The 27,824-nt window shown below is 42.4% G+C and overlaps 1 protein-coding gene across 4 annotated transcripts in view; it reads left to right on the top strand.

The window, feature by feature from the left end:
• Positions 1-27,824, top strand: part of GAK (cyclin G associated kinase) — a 98,332-nt gene that overhangs the window by 31,295 nt on the left and 39,213 nt on the right. For all 4 annotated transcript variants that reach the window (XM_061634096.1, XM_061634105.1, XM_061634088.1 and 1 more), the window contains exons 3-11: positions 1,809-1,868; positions 2,903-3,017; positions 5,993-6,135; positions 7,122-7,247; positions 9,119-9,208; positions 11,589-11,724; positions 12,399-12,511; positions 15,223-15,334; positions 16,724-16,847. In XM_061634096.1, coding sequence (XP_061490080.1) covers positions 1,866-1,868; positions 2,903-3,017; positions 5,993-6,135; positions 7,122-7,247; positions 9,119-9,208; positions 11,589-11,724; positions 12,399-12,511; positions 15,223-15,334; positions 16,724-16,847 — 962 coding nt within the window. In that variant the 5' untranslated portion in view covers positions 1,809-1,865. The remainder of the gene's footprint in view (positions 1-1,808; positions 1,869-2,902; positions 3,018-5,992; positions 6,136-7,121; positions 7,248-9,118; positions 9,209-11,588; positions 11,725-12,398; positions 12,512-15,222; positions 15,335-16,723; positions 16,848-27,824) is intronic.

Genomic DNA, 27,824 nt, shown 5'->3' with positions numbered 1-27,824 from the left:
TGTTGTTGTTAATGATGATGACGACAAGAATAATACCACCTGATGGCATCCAGAATTATAATAATAATACTTGATGGCATCCAGTGTTTTTCTCAGAGATGATCTCCATGCAGATACCAAATGGTTGCATATGAGGTGGCCTTTGGTGCCCCTCTCCTCAGCTGTTAAAAAGGAATCTTGCTCTGTTTATAAAGAAGCATGAATTCAGAAGGCAATCTATTCACTTACCTAGCAACATTGGATATCCTTAAAAATTGAGAATCATAGTTTTTTTGGGCGGGGGGAGATTCCTACTTTTTGCATATCTGAATGCATCTTTGGGGTACCGTCCTGTAGTTGTACACAATGGTTTTAATCAGTCATGTACTTCAGGGAAATATAAATACAAGCCAAGTATGAGCCTGTGCACACACCTTCTCCTCCATGAGGGAGTGATGCTCGGTAACAGTACAAGGTGCTTAAACTTTGTCTTCTGGAATAGAGTGTTTGCAGATGTTACTTGCATGTGTTCACCTGTGTCATTAATCATAATAATCTGAAATTTTTCAAGTGAAAATTAAGATTCCCAGGAATTTGCACCAGGTATCACTTGCAGTAGGTACCAGGTTACAAGCAAAACTTTCTGCATGTGGAATTGTGGAAGCCTGAAGGCTGGTTTCCTTGCTGAGCAGCCTTCCTTCCCCTGGTGCCCTTGAGATATTGGAGTACAATTCCCACTGGTCATGCTGGTAGTGGCTGATGGGAATTGTGGTTCAGCAACATCTGGAGATCATCAAACTATGGAAGACTGTTAGACTGGGCTGGTCTTTTTCTCTCTCGAAATGTTGAAACTATTATTGCATGTGACTTAATGGGAGTAATGTAACCTGAACAAGTACAGTAGGGCCCCACTTGTACGGCGGGTTACGTTCCAGACCCCCACCTAAAAGTGAAACCTGCCTAAAAGCGGAACTCCTTCAATAAAATGGCACCCGAAGAATGCCGTAAAAGCGGAACAAGCGCCGTATGAGTGGGGCCTTACTATAATTTTAGCTGCCATATTAGCGGAACACTGAAAAGCGGGGCCCTACTGTAATTCATGGATACTTCAGAATGAACTTTGGAGATGGCAGGGGCAGTCTTCTCCATGAAACCCACCCGCGGGCTCTGAAGTCTCTCTTCCATCTATGTACAAAGTTCACATGTGATTTGATAACTTGATCTGTTGAAGACTATAAAGGTAATTATCAGCAGATGAGTGCAAGCAGGAGTGATATGCTCCCTCAACTCATCCTAAAAGAGGCAAGCCACAGCATTCTGTACCAGTTTCAGCTTCTGGACAGTCTTAAAAGGCAGCTCCCCATAGAAGTGAGGGGTGATTTTGATTCTTCAAAAAGCAGAGTCACCTCAGTCTTGTGCAGCTTTGCAAATAAGTCTGTAAAAGTTACTAGCCTGCAAAAAATAAAAACAAAGACACTAAACTTTCCCGCCTTTACTAAGAGGGCTAGCAGATAGGGTGCTCTGTCCCTCCTGTTCCAGCCTTTTGAGTAAAAACCAGGCTAGCTTTTTATATGTATAGACTTGGTTTCTATGCTGTATGAGACAGAAAGAGACTTTCCATCCTCCACATCCCGCATAGAAAAGCAGGAGACTGGTGGAGAGATGGATAAAGCACTCTGTCACTCCTCCAGCAGCCTGCTCGTTTGCGTATCATTCTTTGTCACCTATGGCGACCAGGCAAGGCTGGTCTTAATGTTTTCAGTGCATACTTCTATTATAAGAACTCAGTTTAAACTTATCTTTTCTATAACATCTTTCTTTCCTGACAGAGATTATTGTCTAATGAAGAAGAAAAAAACAAAGCCATCATTCAAGAAGTTTGTTTTATGGTATCCTTTTAGAGAGAAGATGAAATGCTCTGGTTGAAGCTGTCCTTCATTATAGAATTGTGCATGGTGTCTTCTGAGTGACCATATCAGTGGTACTTTATAAATTCCATAATTGGTACAAATGACCGCCCCCCCCGCTTTTTGACACCACTTTTGACTTGTTAAGTGAAGGTGCACAGATTAAGATTTTGGCGTGGCTTAATTTTCCTAATTCACAGAAGGGCAGGGCATGTTAAGCATAGGTACAATAGAAACAAATGTGCTGTGTGTCCTGTTCATATTTCTTAAACCATGCTGGAAATGTTGCTATAGTACTAGATTTCCTACAGCAGCAGGGGATGGACTAGTTCCCAACTCCCCCCCCCCTCCCCAAGGACCACTTGAAAATGGCTGATGGTCTTGGTGGACCTTTCTGCCTGTTGTAGCAGTTGTAATGTCCTGTGCTAGATGATATATGGTTTTTAATTGTATTTTTATTGCTTCTTTTATTTCTTATATTGTATTACAATTTGTATTCCATAGAATTCAAACTGTAATTCAATAAAATATAATAACTAAAAGAAGTAACTGAAATACTATTAAAAACCAATATGAATATTTAATGCAGGCATGCCACAGAGAACCTGAATGATGTTCATGGGCCACTGGTGGTCCACAGATCACAATTTGGGATCCCTGGACTAGATGGCCTTTCCAATTCTATGATTCCCTCTCTATTTCAGAATCATCACACACAGTCAGCCTTTAAAAGTTCGATCTACATTTGCCTAGTCAAGTCAAACCTTCCTAGGGTATGGCTTTAAAGTGAGGCACCGTTGTGCTGTTGCCAGACTGTTAGATGATTTTCTGATCTCTTGCTGGAGACCAGCATACATTTGCCAGCCCACTCCCTGCTTCCAGAAGGAGCTAGGCATTACAGTGGATTTGAGGCTAATATCTCAAGGAAAGTAACTGTGCTTTATCTTATAACATAACTGCAAAAATGTGTTCCAAATCTAGCAATCTTTGAAACTTTAACAGATGAAATCTACTAGAAAAAGCTATCTGGTCACCCGAACATTGTCCAGTTCTGCTCTGCTGCGTCGATAGGAAAAGAAGAATCTGATACTGGGCAAGGGGAGTTTCTTCTGCTAACCGAGCTTTGCAGAGGTAAAATGGACTACTTTTATGAAATCCTTACTGCTTGGTGGCCTGATCCAGCAGTTCAGCCAAGCTGGTTCTTCCTTCAGTGATGACTGTAGTGAGGCTTATCAAAACAGACTGTTGTCTTGCAGCTCTTGTCTTGAAGCTGACAGGTTTTTAATTACCTTGTGAAACCTCTTAGTGGCCTGCTGGGGTCTGGCAGACCGACAGCAGTTTATTGGATATCTCTGCTGGGTCCCTCCTTGGGCAGTCTGGTTTCTGTGCTGGGCGCAGAGGGGGGACGGAGCACTCCATTCCTCCTCTGCCTGCTTGCGCACTCGCCTGCATACAATTACTACTCGCCTGTGGCTACCGGGCTCATGTTTCAGTGCAAATCTGTCCTGTTGTCACAAAGAGGTCCAGGGCTGCTTCACACTTGTAGCCGGTGTCACAGACCCTCTTCCCACAAGACCGAAGCTGGGTGGGTCAGAGCCTTTATGTTAGCTTCCTGGCAGGTGGGTCGCTGTTGTTTACCAAGAGGGAGAGGGGTGAGACAGCTGGGAGGTCGGCATGGTGCAAATGCACCGTTGGAGCCAATCGAGCGCTCCTTCTGCTGCATTTGCACCATGCCGACCTGCCCACTGCCTCTCCCTCTCGGTAAGCACCAGCAACCCACCTGCCGGGAAGCTAGTGTAGCAGCTCCACCCAACCCAGAGAACTGCTTCTGCACAGGACAGTGTCAGATCCATGTATACTTTCCTCCCATGTTTAGCCTTGCGTCCCCCATGTCAGGTTTTTTTTTAAATAACCACGTGATTCTCCAAAACTAGTGTGTGAGCTTCTCACGTGTAGGTTGGTTCTCCTTGTGATCCAGGTGCCCACACAGCCAGGTGTCCTGACTACACAGAGCCTCTATATGCGAGGAGGAGCTCCCACATTGGGCTTCCTATGCAGGCTACACCACGAGACACATGGCTGTTGGGCTTTTTATAAATGGGAAGATCCATTGTTGGGATAGAGCTAAAAGCTGGTGTGTGGTCTGGTATGTCTTGCACATGAGTAACGTGTGCATAGAGCTCCCCTGCCTCTGCTTTTCCCTCATTACCTTTCTGTTTTTAATGAGGTTATCGGAAGCTGAGTTGAGGAAGGCATTTTAAATTAACAACAAAATGACATAAGAGTGACTTTTCTTCCCTTCCATACACTTACCATTTTCTCCCTCCGCCTCCCTAATTATTAATGAGGACTGTGAGCTTTAATCACAGCTTCATTTGCAGATTAAAATTTGCTCTCTAATTTATTGGCGTGACCAAAACTGGGCACACTGCTGTGCAGGTCACGCAGAATGATGGCTCCTTTGTCCTTGTGCCAGATTGGAAGAGAAGAAACCCTTGAACAGATTTCCCACCCCCTTTTTGCTCTGTATCCAAAGCTACAAGATATTTTGCATTTGAAATTATTCGGCCTTCTCTTCTTGCAGTAAGCATTGCAGGCAACTGAGGCTGACAGTGCTCACTATGTGCTTCTCCCCCACTCCTCCCTTGGATCTAGGCCATGATTGAGAGAATTGAGGGCTGGGTAGTAATTGTTTCACATATGGAGGAATTACTTGTTTTATGTATGCAGGAGCTACTAGGAACAGGATGAGGCAGATTTGTTTTGCAATCGCATCTTACATCCAAGGCCATGAGAGGCTTGCTGGCAGTCCACGGTGGTGGTCTTAATGATGGGTCTTGGTGACATCCCCCTTCATGGCTTCAGGTGGCAAACTTTTGGGAGTGAGGGTTTGCACCCCCATTTCATGGTGTGTGCCACCCAAGAGTTAAGGAAGGAAATGACTCTGTTAGAATCTTCTGTGGTGAGTGAGCCCAGGATTTGCCCTCAAATGTAGACGAAGCTGTGCTTCCTTGGTTCTTTTGTGTATCATGGTGGTGGCGCTCCTCCAGCCCTATGGAGGTGGGTTGAACCAAGCATTCTGAGCAAGCAGCTCTTTTTGTTTGCTAATGTAGGCCAGGGGTGGGGACCCTTTTTCAGCCCAAGGGCCACATATCCTTGTGGGCAACCTTCTGGGAGCTGCATGTTACAGATGGGCAGGGCCAGAGGCAAAAGTGGGCAGAGCAAAGGGTGCAACTCTTTTCTTTTGTGCAGTAGGTTACGTTCCAGCCAGACCCTCATGGAACTACAATTCCCAGAGTTCCCTGCGAAGAGGGATTGATTGTTAAACCTCTCTGGGAATTTTAGCTGTTTGAGGAGAATAGAGGGTCTCCCAACACCTCTCAGCACCCTTAACAAACTATACTTCCCAGGATTCTTTGGGGGAAGCTATGCCTGTTTAAAGTGGTATGATACTGCTTTAAACATACGGCGCAGATCGGACCTATGCGAGAAGGCATGATTTGCAGACTATCGAAAAAGGATGGTGCCCAAAGCAAGGATTTATCAGCTGTTCCTATCGTAATTCCCCGCTTTCTTTTTCACAAGTTTCGGAGAGGGCCATCTCTTTAAACGTATGGAGGAGATGTGGTCATATACACATCTCTCCTTCCTGGCAAGCAAAGAGGCATTATCAGTTAAGCACTCAAGTAAGGGGTGAGCAAGGCCAGTGATGGGGCATAATCCGGGGACGGGCCTAAGGAGAGTCCTGAGGGCCAGGCAGAGAGGCCCAGAGGGCAGTGTTGAGCCCTTGGGCCTGAGGTTCTCCACCCCTGGTGTAGGTAGTCTAATAAGGAGCCCAACGATAAAGGGGGAAGCTCATGTGTCTTTGTCTGTTTTCCTATTGTGATTCAAAAGGGCTGTAGCTCAGTGGCAGAGCATCTGCTTTGCAGGCAGAAGACCCCAGGGTCAGTCCCCGGCATCCCCAGGTGGGGCTGGGAGTGTTCCCTGTCTGAAACCCTGGAGAGCCCCTGCCAGCCAGGGTAGTGAAACTAAGCCAGGTGGACCAATTGGTCTGACGCAGTATAAGGCCGTTTCTTATGTTCTTAACGTGAATTTTATGTCTGCAGGGCAACTAGTGGAGTTTTTAAAGAAAGCTGAATCCAAAGGGCCCCTCTCATGCGACACGGTTTTAAAGATATTTTATCAGACCTGCCGTGCAGTGCAACATATGCACAAGCAGAAGCCTCCTATTATTCATCGAGATTTGAAGGTACACAATCCAAAATAATCTTTTCAGTTAATTTATGCCAATGAGGAGCCCCAGCCCCCTCTTCCAAGTTTCGTTATGCATCTGGAGGATATTTAGACAGAGGTTTTGAGTTTGCCATGTAACAAATTGATAAGGTTAAATGAAGACTGCTAAATACATTGGCTGAGAATAACAAGGTGGGAAGATCATGAGAACTGACGATATATCTACACAGCCCACACAGAAGCTAGTCACAAGCTTAGCGGTGGGCACATGTGCAAGCCCACATCAGATGGTACATCTAATATTATTATACTAGTCACTACATTTTGGATCACTTGGAGCTAGTCCCCTCCTCCTTGCCCATGCTGGCTAGGGTTGATGGGAGCTGGAGTCCAACAGGTTTCTCCATCCCTGGTTTAAGAAACAGCATTCCCTGCTGTCTGGTGGGAAAGCCTCTTCTAAAGTAACATAAATAAAATAAGAGAGTGTTAACAATGCAATCAGTACATCTCTACTTGGAAGCAAGTCACGTTGATTTCAATGAGGTTTTATGCCCCAGTTTGTCAGTATAGTATTGCAGTCCTATTGAGTTTAGGACTTTCTTCTAAGTAAACACGCTTAGAATTGCGCTGTTGGAATTTTAATTTTGAGTTGAGCCTTGAGTGTGTTCTTTGCCAGTCAGTCATTCCTCCATATGTCCCTGGCAGGTAGTTAAAAAAAGAAAACTCTCAAACCTGCTGGCCAATGGAGTTTGTTTGGGAAAGGGTGTTTAGGTTCAGAGGAGAGAAACAGTCACAAAGCAGATTATCTGGATTTCATGGCAGACTGTTTTGGTCATGCTCAGTCTTAAAATGTTCTGTTCAGTGTAAGAATTGATAAATCCTGTGTACCTGTGGACATTTATTTTGAGGATACTTATGAACAGCTCTGTGTGTGTACGTGTGAGTATAGAGAGAGAATGTATATACTGTGTGTGCACTTAAACGGCTTACTTGTCCACACAGATTGAAAATATGCTGATGGGTAACCAAGGAACAATTAAATTATGTGACTTTGGAAGTGCAACAACCATAGCACATTATCCAGACTACAACTGGTCTGCGCAGAAAAGAGCAACCGTTGAAGAGGAGGTCAGAAACCTGATACTATGATTTAATTTCAACATTTTGTACCTCTCGGTTATGGTTTTGTTTTGTTTACTGTTAAATACATTAGACCAAATGCTGGCACAGTGGAAATCAATTGGAAATCTTTAAAAGGGGGCCTTACTTGGCATTCGCACACTGATGCTACGACAAAGCAGCAGTTTCAGCTGCTTATGGCTGCAAGCCTATACACATTTCACCTGGGAGTAAGCCGCACTGTACTCAGTGGGCCTTACTTCTGAGTAGTCATGCGTTACATGGTGCTCCCGGCCTGTTGAGTACAGTATAAAGTGTCCTTTTCCCTCAGAACCACAGCATAAATGCTATGTCTCTTGTGTATGTCATCCATCTCTCATGGATAAGACTGAATATATTCTGTGTGAGTAACATCAAAGTTGTGTCGAAGAATCCTACATTTGGTTTCCAAAATGTATTGCAAGCCAAGCTGCATGTATTGACCTATTTTATTTAACCTGATTTCTGAGAACAGCTTTTCATGGAATGTGGAACACTTTTTTTGCAATGCTGGTAGAATGGCAGTTAAATGGGAAATTGAGTTTAGGAAGCCCAAGAAGAAGTCATATAGGGCAACAAGGGCCACCATATTTAGCTAGAGCTTCAGAATACCTTTAAAGTCATCCCTAAGTAAAGGAACTTGCACTTGTGAGTTCTTGAGGCCAGAAAAGCATGAAAGAAGCCAGCTTGGGCCTCTGTCCTCTAAAGAAGATTGTAATAAAAAAACCCCCTGAGTATAGCCAGCACAGTCATCCAGACCTACTATCACTATTTTAAGATCTAGGTGCAAAGCAGACATAATAGCACTCCTCAACTCTTAAAGTGTTGACCACTGTGAGGACAAAATAATGAGATAGCACCATATTTCCTTTTCTCACTCCCTGTACGCAATCTCCCAGTTCCAGAAGGTATCAAACATTATTGCTGCAGATTGTATTGATTTAATGTAACTGTTGATTCTCATGCAGCATAATGAAGACATGTCTTCAGAGTGTCAGATGACATTCCGGGAGATGTCAAGTAGTGGGTGTTGGTTAAAATGGAGCCCTTCAAAACTGTTCCGAAGAGGTTTTGGAACAACCCCCCACCCAAGTCTCTGATACCACTTGGTCAGCGGAAAGCAGAACTGTTGTAACACAGTTCAGCCTTTATTTGGCAGATTTTGCCCATGGTCCCACAGTTCAGGATAAGCTAATCTTCTGTTCCAAAAATTCTGGGAAGCCTAGTAAAGCTACAATGGGCCCTGTTGATCCTCAGACAAATGTCTGCCATCTTTCTCTGTAGCATGGGAAACTGCCTACAGTGGCTCTCCATTCACATGGTCCTTTTGGTTAAAAAAGCTGATCCTCCCCTTGGAGGAGGATGTTTTTAAAATAAACCCAGAGAGTCCAAGGATGCTGATTGTTTCAACGTATAACTAATCCCATACTTGTAGAGCAGTTCTGCAGGTGCATTGAAAGGACAAGGCCCTATCTAAAAGTCACTCATCATGAATGAATTATTACAAGACCTCTAACATTCAATAAATGTTCAGCCAAAAAACCAACATGGCCCCTCCTAACCAATTCCCTCCTCACCCTGTCCCTTTAACCCAGTCTTCCTTAACCTGGTGCCTTCCAGATGTCTTGAATTACACCCTCCCTCATCCCTGACCGTTGGCCATGTTGGTTGGGGCTGGTGAGAATTGTAGTTCCAAACATCTGCAAGCAGGTTATTTGGATGAAAATCAAAGCATTTTGTATTTAGGATATTCTAGGTTAACTTCCAAGTATAATTGGTCTCTGACCCTCTGCTAAGAGGTAAAAAAAATAGCCATGGCTCTCTTTATTTTGTGTCTACAGATCACGAGGAACACAACACCAATGTATAGGACTCCTGAAATAATAGATCTGTATTCAAACTTTCCAATTGATGAAAAACAGGATATATGGGTAAGCATTTTATTTATTAGAGCTTGTGTAATGTCTTGCTTCTGAATGTTATCTGGATTTGGTATTTATTTAGAGGAATTCTATGAATGGAAAGGCAGGATAGAATCCCCAAGGTGGCTTACGGTAAAATGATAAAACTTACATACTAACACCACCTCAATACAGATGTTAAAGCTTAGATAACGTGATAGCAAAATCTAAATCAGACAGCTCAAAGAAAGGGCCTAAAAGCATAATATCAATTAAAAGCTGATACAAAAAGTCCTATACAAAACCAACGAAGAAAGGACAGGTTTAGCTTAGCTGTCACACATTGCACTCAACTGGAGCTGCATCCCTCTGTGTGATCCTCCTAATTCTTGCTGATAGGCTTTCCCATGGTTTATTATTATTTGTCACTTATAAAGCCCCTAATGTCTTATGAAGCACTATATGCAGATTTAAAAACAAGTCAGTCCTTGCCCACAGGCTTTCAGTCTAATGAAAGACACGGCACACAAGAAAAATGTGATGGGGAGGGAAGAGGGGCGGAAAAAGCAAACTCAGACTCAAGTTCTTGAAGTTACATAGGTTTTATAATGTGGCCACCTTAATCAGAAACTATTCAGGAAAAGGAGGAGCCAAAGGCATCTGGAATCTCTCAGGTGAGCCAATAGAGTGAGCCTGGCTATTTTATCTCATGCTAGCTAGTGCCTTTGTTGTATTAAAAATGGATCACTATTAATACTTTCACTAGATCAGGCCCAAAAGGCCTCTACATCTGGTCACTTTGTACTACATGTTCTCAATTGCCTGAAAAAAAGATATTTGGCCTAGTAGTGGGAGCGTGAACTCAACATCTGAAAATTGCCTCAAACCCTAAAAAATGTAGCAAGCTTTTAAAGTCCTCTAGCAAGTTTTCAAACAACTATTGAGTCAACATGATTGATTATTATAAGGGCCGGATCCTATTCAGGATAGATCCATTCAAATTAATGGACCTAAGTTAGTCATGTCCATTAATTTCAATGGAACAACTCTAACATTGGATATAACCTGAAGTGCTTAAAACTACTAGGCACTGTACATTGAATAAAAATAGACGAGTCTCTGCCAAATCATCTGGAAATTTACAGGGATAACGTAACACAAGGAACAGGAGGGAGAAAAAGAGACACAAGCAATCACATGGATTTGAGGAACACTGCTTTCCATAATGTTAAAAAATTGTACTTCCCATCCGTAATTTTTAAATGTAACTGATCCGTGTGTATGTGTGGGGGTCTTACAGGCCTGAGAAGGAACAGCGAAAAGAAATGATGTATTTAGAAGTAAGGTGAGGGGTATAGCCAGAGTTTTTCTAACAGAAGTTGGGAAAGAAAAGGGAAATGCAGGAGCGAGAATTATTTTCTAGTTGCCGGATTTGATAGAATGTACTGATAGGAATGCCTTAATCATAATAGAAAGAAAGCAGCAAGCGTTCCAATCTTACTGGTGGAGGAGTTGGATATTTCCCCTTCATTACGAATACATGGAAGCATGAGTTTTAGAGCTAGAGATTTTGTCCTGAGGCAAACTACTCTGGAGATCAGTTCATGGGGTAGGACTGTAGCTCAGCGGTGGAGCATCTGCCTTGCATGCAGAAGGTCCCAGGTTCAGTCCCTGGTGTCTCCAGGTAGTGCTGGAGACAGCTCTTGTCTGAAACCCTGGAGAGCCACTACCAGTCAGTGTAGATGATACTGAGCTAGATGGACTAATGGCCTGACTCCATATAAGGCAGCTTCCTATGTCAATAGGGCGATGAGTGCACCAGGAGCATGCAGATGGCTATTTTCAGTACAAAGTAGTAAGGTAACCACATTGTACATATAACTAGCTGGCAAGATGATTGTTCTCTATTGCTCTGCTGGGTATCAAGCTTTCCACACATCTGTACTTGATGAGAAATCTAGCGCAGTGGTTATACACACATCTTGGTAAGCTACAACTTGATCATCTGTATTCACTTTCAGCATCTCTGAGCAGGTGCAGTAGATTCCTGGGTTGGAGAGTGGGATGTGAGAACTGCTGAAATGCTGTGGATGGGATACAAACTTGGGATGGCAACGAAAGCTCATTTGTATCATCCTTCACTGACAGTGCTCAATGTGGGAAGCCAAGCCATGGATTCACTGTACATTTGGAACGTTAACCAGCGTTAAGGCAACAATACCATGGTTAGCGCTCATAGCTGAATATCTGTACTGGATCATCAATGGCATCTTGCTCTGAGTTCTTTGAATAGGATAGGTTATGAAACAATGTAATTGCTCCCATAGCTGATTCAATTGCAGTGTCGATTGATTAATTGTTCTGGGATATGTTTTTGGTTTTTTAAAACTTCTTCATTATTTCACTACAGGCATTGGGTTGCATCCTCTATTTGTTATGCTTTAGGCAACATCCATTTGAAGATGGAGCTAAGCTTCGAATAGTCAATGGAAAATATTCCATTCCACAAAACGACACAAGATACACAGTATTTCATGATCTCATTTGTAAGTTTAAGATAGTAATGTTAAATTCACCTGGAACAGATAAGGGGGGAATGAGTTGATAGTTATGTATGGATATAAGGTTCATTTTTTGTTTCCTTTGCAAAAATGCACCTGTATTTTAAAAAAAAAATGTTTCTGTATGTATAATTAATGTGAAATGACAGCATACGTGCAGGCTGGAGAGAAAATCCATGAATGTAAGAAACTAGAAGTTGCAGTGAAGTTCACAGGTCCTATTTTATTTTTTAAGTTTGCCGTTGGCTTAATTCTCATGCAGGGGTAGGGAACCTGTCACCCACCAGATGATGTGTACTATATTCCCATCAGCTCTAGCCAGCATGGTCAATAATCAGAGATGATGGGAGTTATAGTCCGAAACATCTGAAGATCACCAACTTGGGAAATGCTGTTTTAGCGTATGTGGAAGGGAGTCACCTCTGAATAAAGATATTTTAAAGTCCAACATGTTCTGAGCTTCTCCCTTTTCTGAAACAAATATTAAAATTCACATCTTGTCTTCTAACTGAAATTGTTGGCCAGGCATTTTATCCACCTTGAAAATCTCTTTGGCTGACTGGCAGGATAAAGATCTTAGGGAAACCTCAATAAATTAACCTTTGAGATCTGCAGATCATACCCTGGTCTAAGTAATGCCTGTTGTGTCATTTTATTAGGCTCGACTTTGAAGGTGAACCCAGAAGAGAGGTTGTCCATCACTGAGCTTGTGAACCAATTGCAGGAGATTGCAGCTGCTAGGAATGTGAACCCAAAGTCCCCTATCACAGAGGTAATTGGCACCATTGAGCAAATGCTAATGGTTTCGGATGTTTTGTAATGAACCTCCAAATTGGCCACTGAAGGCATCTCAATTTGGGGGCTGGAGTAAGACAAATGTAATAGATTGGCATGTTTTGTTTTGCACAATTCTTCAAAAGTCATGTTATCAATAAAATTACATTCTGTGTCCCGACCTCAGGACTCTGATCTCAGAAGTCAAAGAAAAAGGGAAGCAAGTAGTAGAGAAGGTATAGAGCAGCCTTCTACCCAGTGCCTTTCTGCATTTTGGACTACAGCTCCCATCATCCCTGACCATTGGCTATGCTGGCTGAGGCTAATGAGAGTTGTGGTACACAAGAACTGGCGGGCACTAGGTTGGGGAAGGCTGGTATAGAGCAACACCTGCTTCGGTTTTGCTAGTAATACTTGGCATTTGCATATGAAGCATCGTTTATTGTTTCTGGAGAGCTTGAAATGTAAGTGCTTTACATCATATCAAAATTTGCAACAGTCTCTTCCCACAGTTTACCAGACATGTTTGGTGCTTTGCATACAATGCCTCTATGATCCTTGCATCTGTCTGGTAAGATAGACCAGTACTACCTTCCTATTGCAGAAGAGGCAGTATGATGCTGGACAGGCAGAGAGAGTAGTACCTTGTAGTGAGATTGAGATGGAGGAGAGAGTTGTAATGGGGACCCTGCTGATGTAGAGGCTGAGAGCTTGAACTGCAGTCTTCAACCGTTTTAGACCTGGACTGTCCTCTAACCTCCATCCTGCATTATGGGATATACTTTATTTATTTATGATACTGTATGTGTTGGTCTTTCTTCTCTAAGGCAGGGGTTCAGAACGTTTGGCCCTCCAGATGCTGCTGAACTACAGCTCCCATCAGCTCCAATGGCCAGGGATGATGGGAGTTGTAGTTCTCCAGGATAATAATCATAGAATTGAAAGGGGCCTATAAGGCCATCAAGTCCAACCCCCTGCTCAATGCAGGAATCCAAATTAAAGCATACCCAACAGGTGGCTGTTCAGCTGCCTCTTGAATGCCTCCAGTGTTGTAGAGCCCATCACCTTCCTAGGTCATTGGTTCCATTGTCATACTGCTCTAACAGTTAGGAACCTTTTCCTGATGTTCAGTCAAAATCTGACTTCCTGTAACTTGAGGCCATTATTCCATGTCCTGTACTCTGGGATGATCAAGAAGAGATGCTGGTCCTCCTTTGTATGATAACTTTCCAAGTACTTGAAGAGTGCTATTATATCTCCCCTTAGTCCTCTCTTCTCAAGGCTAAACATGCCCAGTTCTTTCAGTCTCTCCTCATAGGGCTTTGTTTCTAGTCCCCTGATCATCCTTGTTGTCCTTCTCTGAACCTGTTCCAGCTTGTCTGCATTCTTCTTAAAGTGCAGTGTCCAGAACTGGATGCAGTACTCAAGATGAGGCTAACCAGTGCTGAATAGAAGGGAACCCATCCTTCACACGATTTGGAAACTATACTTCTGTTAATGCAGCCTAAAATAGCATTTGCCTTTTTTACAGCCACATCACACTGTTGGCTTATATTCAGCTTGTGCTCAACAACAAACCCAAGATCCTTCTCTCATGTAGTAGGTCCCAGGCTACGGTCTGAAGGCACATGAGGCCACAATATTGCTGAAGCTAAGCAGGTCTGGCTCTGGTCAGTGCCTGGATGAGAGACCACCTGGGAACAACATGTATGCTGCCTTGGGTTCCATGGTGAAAGAAAGGTGGGATATAAATGTAACAAATAAATAAATAATAAATAATAGTATTGCTGAGCCAAGTATCCCCCATCTTATAACTGTGCATTTGGTTTCTTTTTCGTAGGTTTAGAACTTTGCACATTCCTCTTCAATTTCATTCTGTTGTATTCAGACCAATGCTCCAGCCTGTCAAGTTCCCTTTGAATTTTGTTTCTGTCTTCCAGGGTATTAGCTATTCCTCCAATTTGTATTATCTGCAGATTTGATAAGCATTCACTGCACCTCCTCATCCAAGTCATTAATAAAAATGTTGAAGAGTGCCAGGCTGAGGACCGACCCCTGTGGTACTCCACTCGTTACTTCCCCCCGTTTGAGAAGCAACTCTTGATAAGCACTCTTTGAGTACGATTCTGTAGCCAACTATGAATCCACATGATAGTTGTTCCATCCAGCCTATATTTATCTAGTTTGATAATCAGAATATCATAGGGCACTTTATCAAAAGCTTTGCTGAAGTCGAGATATATTACATCCACAACATTCCCCCAGTCTACCAGGGTGGTTACCTAATCAAAAAAATAGTTCAGCAACATCTGGAAGGCCCATCGTTCTAGGGTGATGAGATGCAAAGGAGAGAATCTTGGAAGTGCAGGGGTATGGAAAGCACGGGTTTGGAAAGCCATATGAGCTGATATTTTCTCTTACAAATAGAGGAGGTTTAACCCTCTTTGTATTTAATCACCCTCTGTATCAATACTTCTGAATGTTTAAGCTTTATTTTTCTGTCATCTTTTTTTGTTAAAACTAATAAAACAAGACAATAGTGGTGGAAGCCATCTGCGGTCAGGATATGACTCATGTGTGGATCCCACCTGACCAGTCGCTTAAGCTACTCCATCTTGTTGGTATCATTTAGTGGTGTGTGTGTGAGGGAGAGAAAGACAGACCGGCATCAAGTGCTAATTCTGGAAGTTGTTGTTGTTGTTGTTTCAGCTCCTTGAACAAAATGGAGGCTATGGAAATAATGCTCAGCCTAGAACATCTTCAGCTGTGGTAGCACAGAACTCAAAACCAACGGGACAACTCAACAATATGTATAATGCAGGTATATTTCCAAATGGAGGCTTCTTCAGAAAGTGTAGGGATTCTAGTTTTTTATATTCCTTAAACTTCAACATTCCCATGGAGAGTCACATCATCTTTAAGATAGATTACTGCAATGCATTCAATGTGGGGCTGCCCTTGAGCCTGGTCTAAAAGCTCCAGCTGGTGCAGAATGCAGCAGTTAGACTGCTGAAAGGGACAGATTGCCGACTGTATGTGACATCTCTGCTAAAACATCTGCATTGGCTGCCCATATGCTATTAGGCCAGATTTAAGGTTCTTGTGTTGATATGCAAAGCTCAGAAAACTTCCAGGACATCTTAAGGACTGCATGAGCCATTATATCCTAGCTTAGTCACTAAGATCATCCAGAGGAGTGCTGTTAGTTGTCTCCCATGTTACAGAGGCCCAGCTGGCCTCAGCCAGAAGTCGGGCATTTAATGTTGGCAAATCCTGTGCTATGGAAATCTCTTCCAGCAGAGATTTGGCAGGCATCTTCACTTTTGACTTTCAGGCATCTCTTGAGGACCTTTTTATGCTGACAGGCTTTTGCCCTGTTTAATTTTTTTAATTCGCCGGAAACTCGCATGTTTAACTGTAACCTGAAAAACTCATTTTAAAAAATGGGACAAAACAGGAGAAGACATTTCAAGTATTATGTTTTAAGCCTTAGGGGCATGTTCATTATAATGATTGTTTGATTACTTTCCATATAGTGTTGCTTATGTACAAATCATTTCATATAGAAACATTAACCCAAAGACAGGTCCTTGCCCCAAAGAGCTTTCTTTCTAAATTTAGACAGTATGGCAGAGCAGTGCAAGTGGGCCAGAGGGGAGAGGCAAGGGCAACAGGGCAAGGATTGAAAGCAGCAACCTCTGATCAAGTGCATCTGGCTCGGGTCAGTTCTGCAGGCTCAACTACCCGGGAGCCACGTTTACATCATGTTGAGATCCATCTTAGAAGAAGAGTGGAAAATACTTATTTTTGTAAATTTATATCCATCCTGCCTTTCTTTCATCGCAGTAACTGAGGCAGTATAATGTGTAAATAAGAGCGTTAGCTGTACTTAAATGGTATCTTGGTATCCTGAAAGTTGAAGCCAGTGACATTTGTGCGTATGATGACTGTGGAAAATTACTGATGCTGCTTCAGATGCAACAGTTTGAGGAGCATGTTTGAGACCTACTTATTGGTTTAACTACTTGTTGGGCCTTGGCAACAGCTTTTCATTGCTGCAGAGGAATATTTGCTTAAAAAATGGGACTGAGACTTTATAACTCCACACATAAATATAGGGAACAGTTTACATACATTATCAAATTGTTTAACCCTGAAATTTATGGACTGAAATTGTGTTAGGTTACATTTCTATGTCCTTGGCTTTTAGGTCTGACAGTAGCAGAATGCGACCAGACTTACAGCGGGTTCTTTGATATTCTTAGGGGTGGGACGGAGAGGTTTCTCACAAATATCAAGGACACGTCTTCAAAAGTTATTCAGTCTGTGGCCAAGTAAGTAGAATGTAGCTGTTCTGATAAAGGGACTGCAAATCCACAATCATAATTCACCTCTGCTTCAATGCAGTGGATATTTTATGTACTGTGCCTTTTTTCTTGTTTTTTTTCTTAAAAGAGATGGCCTTCTCCAAAACTTGTGAAACAGGAGGTGGGGAAATACGATGGGATCAGCCGATAAATGCTTGCTTTGGGCATCTCCTTTTTCGAGATAGTGGTTTGCAGACTATGGCTTTCTCAGGCCTCATCTGTGTCATATGTTTAAAGCAGTATCATGCCACTTTAAACATTCATGACTTCTCCCAAAGGATCCTGGGAACTGTAGTTAGTTAAAGATGCTGAGTGTTAGGGGACCCCAATTCCCAAGGTGGTTTAACAATCAATTCCTCTTCTCAAAGGACTTTAAATGTATAGGGCAGATTGGTTGTTGTTGTTTTTAAAAAAAACTCTTAACCTGGTTTGCACCAAAAAACGTTACACTGTTGGAGAGATTAGAACTGTCATACCAAAAATATCATATTGATGCTGCCACACAAGTTCAGGATAGAAGTACATGTGATAATGAATGTAAAATGGCTGCTGTCCCACTCAGCAGCCCTGTTTCTGGTTGGTCTGCTACCACTCTCTGTCATGTAGCACAACTTGACATTGTGACATTCTGCAATTTCCTACCATCTCATTTGTAGGAGACCTGCTAAGAGGAACTGGCAAAATGGGATCGTAGCCAGAATAGGCAAAGAAATATATAATATCTCAGTAGCAGAATGTTTCCTATTTGCTGGCGTTCCCCATCTATAAAAATAAACTTGTGGAACGCAGAGATATTCCCATCTGCCGAATATGACAAACTCAAAACATTATTGTATGTTTTAATTATTTAGCTGTTTTTTATACTGCCTTTCAGGGCTTGTGGGGGATGCTTCACAATTAAAAGTGTAACTATTTAAAACATAAAGCAATAGTCCTCAGGCGTAGTATGTAAATAAAACATGGCAGCTAGACTGAGATTGAGGGCACAATCTCCTACCTAAATGGTTACTTATAGCATATTTTCTCCATGGTCCTGTACCTACACGTACTTCTGTGGGGGAAAGCACCTTGGGTATACTGCAGAAAATGTTGACGTGGGGGCAGAACGCGCCTCTTGCCCGATACTCAACAGCATAGTCTCTACTGACAGAGATTATGGAGAAGGAAGGCCCTTATTGTGAGGCACTTAGCTAAGAAGTATATTAAACTGATTGATAGATATGCTCAGGCCCATTACTCTGGAGTGATTATGACATCAGGATTAAGACAACCAATGCCGAAACATCTTCCATTCATACTTTTCATTATGCAGTTTTTGTTGGTTACACAGACTCAAGACCAAGGGCAGAGGCCCCATAGGCCGAGGGTAGATCAGTTGACCCTTCATCTTTCTTCTCTCCCAAGTTTGGTGCTTGAATGCTAGCTGCTGTATTCTGTCAGAGGGAAACCCCTTTGGGATGGACTGGAACCGTTTCTTTCAAGCAGGGCCTTTCCTGGGCAAGGTGAAAAATCTGGCATTTTAGTAAAGATTTTGAGGGCTCACATGTGGATGGACGTGGACAGAGAGCATGGGGATTTGGTTAGTGACAGTGGGAAGAATTCTGGAGCGCTCGGGTCAGAACAAAAACAAAAACCCCACTACAAAATCTGTGTTTGGTTAGTTTCTTAACAATCCAAGCCATACTGCTAGTATCCTCAATGCAAAATCATACTGTGCAAGAAATCAAAGGTTCTTGTATGTAAATAAGAAGAATCTAATTAGTAAAGAATCTACTTTTTTAGAATGGTAAAATAATTGTGGTAATCTATGAAACCTAAGCAAACCATGGATTTTATGTTTTCTGCATTAAACCTGATGCAAGGTTAACTTGTAGTCTCTCACTCCACAATCTATTTGCATGAGCAGCCTAACACAGGATCAGGTAGCTCATACCTTTCTAGTCAAAATTATCTTTTATCTCTACTAAGAGCCTAGATCCAATGAACCATACGTAAGTTTGACACTCCCAAGGGAAGCTGAGACTTGTGCTTCTTTGTAGCTGTTCTCCTCTGTGACATGGTAGATATTTTCTGAAACTGAAGTGGTTTTTGAACAGTACACTTTCTCCCTCCCCCCCCCAAAAAAGAATTCCTCTGAAGAACAGACAAATGCTTTGCAAAGAAAAATGTTTTTTAAAAATCGCAGTATCTTTTGGGTTTGCTGACAATATTTTTTGATCCTGTCTCATGTAATTTGGAACACTGTAAATGATGAAAGGTCTTGTCTCTGAGGTTTATAATTCCTGAAATAGCAATTTCCGTATTGTTGAACTGACATAATGTCAAATTGAGCATTGTCACTTACATCCTGATTTACTTTGAAGCACACTAGGTTGAAATTGAGGATGTTCCGGGGGAACACTTGTTTGGTGTGTGTGTATATTGGGGAGCTCCAGTGTCTATGTGCAACTGGCACATATCACGCAAGTGCAACATGACTAAGAAATCTTAGTGTGGCTTCAATGATGTTTATGCAAATTGTTACTAGGCTAAAACAAAATGTCGTTCTCTTAACCCCTGATGAGGTTTCCATGTGACCATTAATGTTGCACTTGCTTAATCCTTCTTTCAATTACGGTGGGAATTGGTTAGATGCATAGCATCGCTTGGAACATAAACTTTAAACTGCTGGCTATTTTATTTATATAGTGCCATTAAATGCTTTACAAAGCAGCACAAATGAAAGTGCAATGGCTGATGCCTTTTAAACGGTTTTTAACATTAATGGTTTGCATTATTCACAATGGTGTTTTCTTAACAATATGACTTTTATTTTTTTTATTTTATTTTTTATTTTGTTATTGGAGGGAAAGCAATATTTATTTTTGGGGAGTTGCGAGATTGTTGTTTTGGAGAGGGCGTTCTCTTTTTTTTTTGCATCTTGATTTTGCCTGTGATGCTTATTTCCTTGCCTATTTCCCCCCCCAACTTTCATCATTCCATGCCCACGTTCCTTAGCAGTCCAAGGTAAATATGCCTAAATAGTCTGTGTTCTGTGTGTTGCATGCTAACAGGATCGTTCTGGCCTTACTTGCTAACATTAATTACTTCATAATGAGAACTTTTTGAACTCTAAAGTTATACATAAGACTTGCTGATCATGTTCACTGCATTGGCCCCTAATGATCAGTAGACCTAGAGCAGTATGAATTAAGAGGTTGCCCTGTAGCTGCTGCTGAATTTCGTTTTACATAAAGTATCTATCCTTTGTTTGGTAGTCTTCATACATGTATAACTTCAGAGCTGCTTCTTCTTTCTTTTTTTAATCTTCTGAATTGCTACACCTTTTTTCCTTCCTGGTAGTTTACTCCCATCTATTGAGAAAGTAGATTGCTTCTCTTGAAAAAGGATAATATGTTTTCATTACACATAAGCCTCCATATTCTTACAGGCTGAGGGGAAAAAAACCTACACTTTCAGGGAATGTGTGATCAGACTAAATAATAGAAGCCCTACACGTATACTGCTATTTAGCAACTTTAAAACTGAAATCACTTTCCTTCTGGAACATTGACTACTTGTATTAGTATCATGCTGGAGTAAATTAGAGCTTGTTCACACACTGCTGTTTATATTGATTGTTAAATTTATCCGCCCTGAACCAGGAAGCTGGAATGTGCAGATCTTCTGCCAAGAACCATCTTGATCTCTACAAATTGCAATTAAGAGGGCCTGCTCTATGCCCATCAAATGCCTCTTTCAGGCCCTGGCATCTGGGCCCCTTTGAAAAATCTAAACATTTATGTGAATGTCAGAAGTCCTGGTTGTGTTACCCCTGCTGTTACAGAGGGTAAGGTTGGCCAACTGGTAAACCAAGGGACAGATCAGGTCCTTGCTCTGATCCTTCATAGCAAAATGGAATCAGCTGACCTGGACAGCATTGCTTCTCAAGCAGTCTTGTGCAGGGGGCATCTTTTTGATGTGACCAGCGCCTTTCCTGAAGCTAAATAAGAGGATGCCCTGGAGTCCTTGGGAATTCCTTAGCATAACTTAAACCAGTAGCAGCATGTTTATTCTTCAGTGCAGAGGCTGCTCGTGTGGGACTATGCACATAGAGAATGTTAATGGTCAAAAGCACTGCTAGAGTTTGCTAGCCACAGGCTATCCATTTAAGCATTGTGAAAACTAGATTATCTTGAGTTACACTGATAAGCACAGTGAACACTACCTCATGCTACACTGAGCACTTCAAATGACTGCAGCATCTAAGATTTTGAGAATGTTTCACTCAGAGATAGTCAGGGTGTTGTCCTCCAGATGTTGTGGACCTCCCATTAGCCCCAGACAGTATGGCCAATAGCCAGGGATGGTTGGAGCTGCAGTATAAAACATCAGGAGGGCTGTCCCTGGTTTATCTTTCCCAAAGATTCTGTTATTGACCACTTGCTAATTGTCTACACAGTCAACCATTTCCCCACCCATTAGTCATGGACGTGTAGAATTCTCCTTACCACTTGATAGGGTGGAATAGATGACCAAGCTACCCTGCATTGAGAGCTCAGCCCAAGGTAATTTGGCCATTTGAAATAGGGTCACAGTCCTGCATTTTACCTGTCTGGTCACATGCTGAGTTGCAGGAGTTTTGTGATCATCCAGATAAGAGCGGTAACAAATATTTAACACGAGCCTCTTAATGATTGTTTATGGCACCTGTACAAAGTGCCTGGATCATGTGTATCCTAGTAGTCACAGTGCTTTGGCTGGCCTTGGTAGTGGATCATTGCTTGTACTCAACACCAGCCCCATCCCTCCTCCAAGTTCTTTGACACGAGCAGCAATCTATGGTCAGGCTTACCAGAATTTGGAAGCAGCTGGGTTAGGCTGGGAAGGAGAGGCTGACTTGGAAGTGTTCAGAAGCAGTAGGAGAGATTCTGGCTGCTTCCAAAGTCTACTGAGACTGACTCCTGCATGAGTATGCTGGACATGCTAGAGAACTCAGAGGGATGGAGTATCTTTCCTGCCTAGCACAAGATGAGAGTAGGCAGAGCTTTATGGCTGTCGCTAGCCACCTTACTGACCACATTTGAGAAGTCCAGGCTAAGCTGCAAAGTATGAGTGGTGAAAAGGTAGATACAGAAGATTTGTTTCCATACTGTCCCTAGCTGTTCTGCTGAGCAGTCAGTTGAATGCATCAAACTCCAACATTTCCAGTGAAGAAGCAGAAGATGCAATCTTTCCTCCTAAGGCGCTTGCATCTACACCAGCAGTGGAGGTTAGGTTTTATATCTCTTAGTCCAGTTACTAATTAACAAATAACATGGGGGACACCTGCGCATTGCATAGGGTTTCTGTGTAGAAAGGCCAACTTTCATGGAAGAATAGGCAAGTTATAGTGAGGGCAGTTTTGGTGCATGTTGAAGCACTGGAAGGAAAGCGTTGCAGGAGGATGAGGAGGATGGTGACCTAAAAAGAGCAAAACTTTCACAAGATATTTCATATGGGCTTGAACCAAAGTGTTACTTACACAGAAAGTTGGTGTTGTTTTCTGGAGTTGTGTTGATTCTGTGATGGCATGAGACTGGTAACATGTAAGCCTGCGCTAGGAATACCGGGAATAGGGAGTAGTTTAGGAATACTCCTTCGCTTTAAATAGAAACACAAATATCTGTTACAAAGTAATGAGATAGAAAGTAGACTAACTAGCTGACCTAAACACTCAGCAAAATACACAATAGATTCCTTCCTGGGACTGTGCCTCATTTGCCTGCAAGTGGAAGGGTGAGGGACATTGTATTTTTCAAAGCTCACTGTGTGAGAGCTTCCTGTACACTATGGAAAGAACTAGGCTACATTCCCCCATGTGTTAATTTTCTACATGGTGGGAGTTTTTCTAACAGATACAGGAATATTTAAAAATGGAACTCCAATCCCACCACTACCCCAAAAGCATGCGCACAGTGGCAGTCTGAAATGGGACAATCCTGGAAGGATCCTTCAGTGTGATTTTGTTAAACAAGTAGCTCTTCTTTGAAACTGATCTGATGATGAGGTCAGCCTCAGCGTATAGCTTTTGTTAAAGGAAGGAAACTTCTGCCTTATTGATGTTGGAAGTGGGGCAAGAGCAACTCCTGTTTTGTTCTTTTGTTTATGTTCTAGAAGGAAGACAGAGCTAGGGTCCTCCAGATGGACAGGCTTGTTTACTTTTACCTGTGATGCTCTGACTGACTTCCTTCTGTCGCTAGACTGTTACATCTTTAGGGAAGCTTACCTGCCCCTCCTCCTTCCGCCCTTTCCCCTCCTTTCTCCTCCGAATGTCTGGGAGAGAGGAGACATCCCTTTGTCTCTGCTCTCTCCAAGCCATGAGGCTAACTCCCGCACCTGGGCGTTATGCCTCCAACTTAGCTAGTTAGTTAGAACTAGATATGCTTTTTCTATCTCCTATATATTTCTCTAAATAAACTAGCTTTTCTTATTTTACTAAGTCTCAAGTCTCAGTGATGCTGATGCAGGGTAAAAGCCTGCTTAGGGAAGTGCACGCACACGTTGGCACACTCGCATTTCAACATCTGCTGTAACTCTGCTGCTTTTGTGTTGCTTTAAACAAAATTAAGCACACAAATTACACACAGCACAACAAGGGTTATGGGCCCAGCAAACTAAGTTGAATGCAGTTGTAGCTGAAGCTAAAAGTGCTTGTGCGTAATTTACAAGGGAGACTAAGTTAGAAAGAAAAGCAGAACAAAGATAGAAAGGATGGCTGAAGTTTCAACATGAGAGAGACGCGTTCCAAGGCTTGAAAAAGATAGCTACGAATTATGGGATCTAAGGTTCAGAGCCCTCCTGGAAGGAGAAGAATTGGATGAAATTCTGACTGATCCAGAACCATCAGCTGAGGATCCAAACGCAATGGCTTCATGGAGACGTAAGCATGCAAAAGTAAAATCCCTGCTTATTTCTGCTCTATCAGACGAAGCATTAAATTTCTGTGTTGGATGTAACAGTGTAAAGGAAATGTATAACAAACTTGGAGAAGTCTATAACAAAAAAACAAAGAGCCACATTATGTTTCTTTACAAATAATTATTTTCACTGAAAGAGACTGCTGAAAGGGGCAGTCTGAGTAAATATATAGAAAAGTTTTCAGAACTATTAGCAAAATTGGAAAGATGTGGCCGTTTTCTAGATGAAGAACTAAAGAAAGGATTGCTTTTAAGCTCTCTTAATCAGGATCATAAATTAATTTCCTGCATGCTAGAAAGTTCTGATCAAAGTCTGAGTCAGCTTGTATCATATTTAAAAGACCAGGACTTTAGAGAACGGCAGGAAGAAAAAGGTCTGTTTCAAGAAGCAAACCTTGCTACAGGCAGACATGATAGGGACAAAAGAATGAGTCACCACCGGAATCCACAAAAGGGCAGAGACAAACACAGCAACAGGGGTTTCATATGCAAAACTCCAAAGCCTGACTTCAAACAGAGGCTGGCTGAAGTCAGAGAAGCCCCCAGGCAAACTGACTTTAAATTTAAACAAAGGCAGAGAAAGCAGAAACAGAGACTTTTAGCTATGTGATCCACCTCACATATTCTAGAATTAAAAGTCCATTTTTCACTTTTGCAGTGCAACCTATTACTCCTTTATCTAGAACATGGCAAAATTCTCCACTCATATGAAGGTCACCTCCAAATTCCATAATCCTGGTAGCACTTATTAAATTGTCTTTAGAAACTGGAACGTATAGACAGCTTTTCAGTTCTATCTGTCTTTGCCCACCTGGCACTTTGCATAATAATTCAACTGTCCCAATTCCTTCACAGAGAATTTCTTGTCCAGACGCTGTAAATATCTTTTGCCTGTGACTTTCAAAACTTTTAAACAGGTTTCTATCAATTATAATATGTGAGGTGGATCCTGAGTCAATTAAAAATCTGCTTTTACAACCATGCATGCAAATATGGTCAAGGAAATCAGTGATTCCCAATGCTTGCATATCTGGCATAGAAGGATGGGACATGCCAGCTTACCTAGAGTTACTGCTCTAGAGAAAGAGAATTTAACAAGAGGCATTAAAATGAAACAGTGCAGTTGTACACAAACTTGCAAGTGCTGTATTAAAACTAAAAGTGTGAGACCAAAATTTCCTAAGAAAAGTGAGAGGAAAACCAAAAAGCCTCTAGAATTAATTCACACTGATCTTTGTGGGCCAATGAGAATGCCCTCCCAAGGTAGAAATTTATACATGCTGACTTTTATAGATGACTACACCAGGTATACTACCACGTATCTGAAAAAGGAGAAAAGTCAAGTACTTCAAAAAGTGAAGGACTATGTTAGAACTGTATCCAACAAATTTGGCAGAAAGCCACAGATCATAAGATCTGACAATGCAGTGGAGTATGTGTCTAAGGCTATGCAAGACTTGCTCCGTGGGGAAGGCATAGAGCCCCAGTCTACAGTTGTCTCTTACCCAGAGCAAAATGGGGTTGCAGCACACATGAACTGGACTCTTGGACAAATGATTAATTCCTTGTTGGATGATGCACAGTTACCAAAGGAGTACTGGGGAGAAGCTGCAGTTACTGCCACTTACCTGCAGAACCGACTTCCTGCATCTGCAACCAACAAAACACCATTTGAACATACCAAGTATGTCTCACCTTCGTGTATTTGGGTAGAAGGCCTTTGTGCACATCCCAAAAGAAAGGAGATCAAAACTTGACAACACTGCCAGAGAAGTAATATTTATTGGATATTCTCCAATGCAAAAGGGATACAGAGTAATAGATCCCAAAACTGGCAAAGTTGAAGTATGCAGAGCTGTCCACTTTGATGAAAGAAAGTGCGCACACCAACCAGAAGGGGGACCACACCAAACAGATGACAGCAAATTGGAAGAAGAAGCTGAGTTATTCTTCCACCACAGAAGGTATAACAATATACCTACAGAGGAAGGCGAGGAGTCTGAGCCAGAAGAGGCAACAGAGCCAGAACAGGCATCAGAGCTAGAAGGGGCAGCTGAAGCGCCAGCACCCGGATGCTCTGAATGCACCAACAGAGGTGCACCATCAGAGAGACTTGCTTACCTCGTAAGAGATGAACTTCCAGAGCCAGAGACCTGGAAAGCGATTGATGCCTTTCCCAAAGCCGAAGCTGAGAGGTGGAGGCAGGCAGCCAAGGAAGAGCTGGAATCTCTACACCAAAATAAAACTTGGACACTGACCAAGCTTCCTCAAGGAAAGAAAGCTGCAGGCTACAAGAGGAAATTCAAGAAAAAGCCAAATGCTAAAGAAAAGTCTGTATATGAGTACTGTTACCAAGCCAGATGTGGTGGTAGAGAAGTGGGATACCTGTGCTGAAAAACCAGCCCACCAACCAAAAGGGACTGGGAAGCAAGCAAGGACACAACAGACTCTTGGAGTCAGAAGGGGTGAGTTCATGCTCCAAGTACATAGACGCGAAGCACCCACCTACCGCAGAGGATTACTCACGATGGAGCATTGTCCAACAGAAGACATGACTGCAGACGCCCTCACGAAGGCGTTGGGCAAAGTCAAGACATTGCAAGCTGCGAGACAAGACAAATCTCGTGGACTGAACCAAACACTCGTTGAGAAGGGGTTTTGGAAGTGGGGCAAGAGCAACTCCTATTTTGTTCTTTTGTTTATGCTCCAGAAGGAAGATAGAGCTAGGGTCCTCCAGATGGATAGACTTGTTTACCTTTTACCTGTGATGCTCTGACTGACTTCCTTCTGTCGCTAGACTGTTACATCTTTAGGGAAGCTTACCTGCCCCTCCTCCTTCCGCCCTTTCCACTCCTTTTTCTCCAGCTGACCAGGAGAGAGGAGCATCCCTTTGTCTCTGCTCTCTCCAAGCCATGAGGCTAACTCCCGCACCTGGGCGTTATGCCTCCAACTTAGCTAGTTAGTTAGAACTAGGTATGCCTTTTCTATCTCCTATGTATTTCTCTAAATAAACTAGCTTTTCTTATTTTACTAAGTCTCAAGTCTCAGTGATGCTGATGCAGGGTAAAAGCCTGCTTTCTTAGGGAAGTGCACGCACACGCTGGCACACTCGCATTTCAACATCTGCTGTAACTCTGCTGCTGTTGTGTTGCTTTAAATGAAATTAAGCACACAAATTACACACAGCGCAACAATTGAAGGGGGTGATCTTTAGATAGTACATGCAAGTGAAGCATAACACGCTTCCATGTAGCTTTGCTACATCATAAATGTGGAAGCAGGACTGCTTTAAGTAGATTCATCTCGAACCTCCCCCCCTGCCCTGCCTCCAGGTGAAAGCATTTTATCTTAAGGTTGTTTGGATAGGGGGCAAGTGCCACACTTGTTCTATACCTTTTTTGCCTTCACAATATTGTCTTAACGGCCCTAATCCTCTCTTTCAAATTGTAAACAGTTATCTCTGCTGAGTCTAAATGATGTCTGTAATGCCGCTTCTGTTCAGCTCTTCTTATTTCTCTTCATGTTTGCTTGAGACTGATGCGTCTTTATGACATGCTGGTTAATTGACTATCCGCCGCGAGTTCCAGAATTGGAAGGATGGCGGGATATAAATAAAGAATAACTAACTAACTACTATCTTGTGTTTTTCTACCCTCTTATTCCATGTAGCACAATCCACTTCTCTTTTAGGGGAATCTCTTCCTATATCCTCATGAATTAACAACTTTTTTTTTGTTTTTACTGTAGATCAGGGCTGGGGAGCCTGGTGCCGTCCAGATGTTGTTGGACTCCAAATCCCATCAGCCCCAGCCAGTATGGCCAATGGTCAGGAAAGATGGGAATTGTAGTCCAGTGACATCTGGAGGGCCACAGGTTCTCAAGCCCTGCTGTAGAGACTTTCCCAAATATAATCACTTCTGTGTGAAACCATAGTCTTAACTTTTTGCTAAGAGTGTGGCTTCCAGTCATGCCCAAATGAAGCATAGCCTGGGCTGGATGTGTCAGT

This window comes from Rhineura floridana, chromosome 1 (genome assembly GCF_030035675.1).
Source record: "Rhineura floridana isolate rRhiFlo1 chromosome 1, rRhiFlo1.hap2, whole genome shotgun sequence".
Classification (NCBI taxonomy): domain Eukaryota; kingdom Metazoa; phylum Chordata; class Lepidosauria; order Squamata; family Rhineuridae; genus Rhineura; species Rhineura floridana.
This window is presented reverse-complemented; position numbering and strand designations above follow the sequence as displayed.